General features: G+C 52.8%; 3 protein-coding genes across 3 annotated transcripts; 2 read left to right on the plus strand and 1 right to left on the minus strand.

The window, feature by feature from the left end:
• Window positions 1–305: 305 nt before the first annotated feature.
• Window positions 306–1487, plus strand: KVP17_002942 (uncharacterized protein; the record flags this gene model as incomplete). The annotated part of the gene is made up of 1 exon (XM_068519707.1): window positions 306–1487. The coding sequence occupies one exon, from the start codon at window positions 306–308 to the stop codon at window positions 1485–1487; it is 1182 nt and encodes a 393-aa protein (XP_068376544.1).
• Window positions 1488–1551: 64 nt separating this feature from the next.
• On the minus strand, window positions 1552–2142 carry KVP17_005279 (uncharacterized protein; the record flags this gene model as incomplete). The annotated part of the gene is made up of 2 exons (XM_068515084.1): window positions 1552–1990; window positions 2021–2142. 2 exons carry the CDS (start codon window positions 2140–2142, stop codon window positions 1552–1554), a joined length of 561 nt encoding a protein of 186 aa, XP_068376546.1.
• A 52-nt stretch (window positions 2143–2194) lies between these two features.
• Window positions 2195–3141, plus strand: KVP17_002943 (uncharacterized protein; the record flags this gene model as incomplete). Its single annotated transcript, XM_068519708.1, has 2 exons — window positions 2195–2448; window positions 2505–3141. The coding sequence occupies 2 exons, from the start codon at window positions 2195–2197 to the stop codon at window positions 3139–3141; spliced, it is 891 nt and encodes a 296-aa protein (XP_068376545.1).
• Between the last annotated feature and the right edge of the window lie 412 nt (window positions 3142–3553).

The raw sequence follows: 3553 nt of genomic DNA on the forward strand, positions 1-3553 counted from the left end.
GCTGACGCCTGCCCCCCAGCTGACGCCTGCCCCCCAGCTGAAGCGCCTGTCCCCGAACGTTGAACCACCACGGAAACCCGGCTACATTACTCGAAAAGGGAGACGAAAACGGATCCACAACGACGACGAGCTGTTGGTGCGGGCGTTGGGTGTTGCGCTGACTAAGGCCCGACCCTGAGGTAGTTTTTAAGAAGCCATACTCATTTGAGCGTTAGGAAGATTCGCGTTTGAACAATCGAAATCGGATGCGAAATCAGATGTGGGGTATGATTGCATAAGTTGCAGAAAACACCATTTCGCGAATTATGCACCTTCCTGCTGGACACGTACTCTTCACCTCAGAATCGGTCAACGAAGGGCATCCTGACAAGCTGTGCGATCAGGTCTCCGACGCCATCCTCGACGCTTGTTTGGAGCAAGATAAGGATTCCCATGTAGCATGCGAGACCTGCGCAAAGACAGGCTTCGTCATGGTCTTCGGCGAGATCTCCACGAAGGCTCGTGTCGACTACGAGCAGGTTGTACGAGACACGTGTAGGCGTATCGGCTACGATTCCATAGAGAAGGGACTTGACTATCAGACTATGAAGGTTGTAGTTGCCATCGAGCAGCAGTCCCCTGAGATTGCTTCTGCTGTACACGTCAACAAGAGTGTTGAGCAGATTGGCGCGGGTGATCAGGGCCATATGTTCGGGTTCGCTTGCGACGAGACCGAGGAGCTCATGCCGTTGACGCACTCTCTGGCTACCAAACTAGGCCTACGCCTGACACAGGTGCGGAAGGATGGCATTATCCCGTACCTCCGCCCTGACGGGAAGACGCAGGTCACCATCGAGTACCGTCGGGAAGGGCGTGAGATGGTCCCGGTTCGTGTGCATACCATCGTCATATCGACGCAACACAGTCCTGAGGCCTGCCAGGAGCAGATCTCGAAGGACTTGATGGCACACGTTATCGAGCCCGTATGCCCCGCAAACATGGTCGATGACAAAACCATCTTCCATCTAAACCCCTCTGGCTCATTCGTGGTCGGAGGCCCGCACGGCGACGCAGGCTTGACTGGGCGCAAGATTATCGTGGATACCTATGGCGGTTGGGGAGCTCACGGAGGTGGTGCTTTCAGTGGCAAGGACCCGACGAAGGTCGACCGTTCCGCCGCCTACGGAGCGCGCTGGGCTGCGAAGTCCCTGGTGGCCAATGGTTTATGTCGACGCGCTTTGGTGCAGGTTGCCTACTCCATTGGCGTGGCGGAGCCGTTGTCGTTGTTCGTTGACTCCTTCGGTACCAGTGCAGAGGGCTATTCCGACAAGGACCTTCTTGAGGTCGTTTATAAGAACTTTGACTTCCGCCCCGGCTGCCTCATTCGTGACTTGCAACTCAACCGACCTATCTACCAGCCCACGGCATGCTACTCTCATTTCGGCCGAGACGAGAAAGATTTTACCTGGGAGCAGGTCAAGGATCTCAGTCATGAGAAGGCGCGTTGATTAGCTATCGTTATAATGTTCGGCGTTATAAGCAACTCCCACTTGGGGGACCGACGATACTTCATCACTCCTCTACGGCGGAGGGGTGGTAGATGACCGAGGGGTCGTTGGGATTTACGAAGGCCGATCTCGTAACCTCCACCATCGCTGCAAGCTCTTCCTCCGTAACGGGCACCCCACGTCTGTGTATGACCTCCTCACTCCACAGTTCGTAGTAGCAATCTAAAAACTTCATAATAGGAACAGAGAACCAGATGCGAAACTCAGCCTCAACAGGATGTGTCGATGTAACGCTAGGACGTGCGTAGCCTTCGAAATAGTTTCGGCCAAAAAAAGGCTGGACGTACTGGGGGTACTCGGAGTCAACTCCTTTCGTCAAAGCATGCGCCGTCTCGAACGCAGAGAACCTTTTGTGCGAGGTCAGCGCACCCTGTGTGACAAAAACCAATCGGAAGTTCGTCAGCAGCAAATAACCTCGACGCACCCGTCTTGGCCCTTTTATTCTATATACTCTGATGCCATGTTTCACTTACGGCCTTATGTCTATCTTGACGCCATCTAACAGCATGAGCCAAGACTCACCGGTCTTGAAGGTTGGCACCAGGACGGTACGGCGCCTTAGATCGAGTGGATTCAGGGTAGGGTTCCAAGCCATCAAAATTTTCGCCTAGATGCGTCGATCATAAATCAATTTTTTTAGGGGAAACATGACAGAGGCTTCCGACCTCGACGGACCCCTGCCAGACCTGCCATTGGACTTCAACACGTTAAAGGCCATGGAAGTCCTGCCGCCCTCAGCACTCAATTCGCTGTTCGCTCTCTCGAAGAAGAACACCACAATTCGAGAAGGACTTGGCATCCTCCAAAACGTGGATCGGAGAAAGAGGAAGCCTCGCCAACTCTTTATCTCGACGGACCAGGGACTGTCTCAGATGCTTAAGAAGACCCGCATTTGCATCAAGTAAGATCTTTAGAAACGCTCCTCGTTTCCACTAAACTTGACATATTCCTTTCCAGTTTTTCAAAAGGATTCTGCGCCTCGTCCGAAGACTGCGAGTTTGCTCACGGGTTCGTGGAACTCCGCAGTGTTCCCGACCTGACGATGACGCGGCTGTGTCCGCGTCTAGACCTGCAGGACCTGAGGCCTGAACAATGCACTGACCGAAAATGTAATTTCGCCCACTCATTACGAGAGCTGCGACGGCCACTGGACCGCGGGATAACCAAAGAGCAGATCGTTGACGGCCTTATGACACTCCGGGAGGCGGCATTGAGGAAGCAGCGCGCAGACCGCGTTCGTCGAAAGCAGATTGATGTCAAAGAAGAGGCCGCTCCACAAGCGGTGGTGGAGACAGAAACGGAGACGGCAGCGCAGACGGCGGCAGAGACGGCGGCAGAGACGGCAGCAGAGGCGGCCGAAGAGTCTGCGAAACTGTCGCTCCAAGAAGGTCAAACTACTGTGTCTGAGAACGACTCCAACAATGGCTTCAGTCTAATCTGCGACGAATCCGACGCTATGGACTCATTGTTGCGTTTAGAGGGTTTTCCCCCGGTGGTTCTAGATTTCTACGCCCATTTCAGCGACGACGACAGCCTCGGGAGCGAAATGCTTGAGGCGCTGAGCTCTCTGGCATTGAGGGCAGACACGCTTTAGAATGTTTGTGATTTTCTTGTGATGTATTGATTTTGTACCAAAAAGCCATTGAATTAAATTTTTGTAATGCATTGATTTTGTACTAGAATAATCAAAAAGAAATTCTGATACCGGAATAATCAGTTACCATAGAAAAGCCATAATCAAAAAGAAATTTTGCAGTACAAATTTTAAATCGAGTTCCTCTAAGGGGTTCCTCGTAGGGATTCCTCTTAGGGGTTCCTCTTGCGTAGCAGCTCGAGAACTTTCTCAATGGGCAGTCTGAACTCAACTTGCACCTCTCCATCTTCCAAGCAGCAGGGGGAGGGGCATACACATGGCGTTGTAGTGGGCAGTCCGGTAGGTCCCTGTGTAGGACCAGTGATGCCGGTTACTCCAGTGATACCAGTTACGTCTCCAGTCACATCAGTGA

Source organism: the organism of the source record quoted next, assembly GCF_019968985.1.
Source record: "MAG: Porospora cf. gigantea B chromosome Unknown PgB_NODE_2429_length_3553_cov_103.093, whole genome shotgun sequence".
Taxonomy (NCBI): domain Eukaryota; phylum Apicomplexa; class Conoidasida; order Eugregarinorida; family Porosporidae; genus Porospora; species Porospora cf. gigantea B.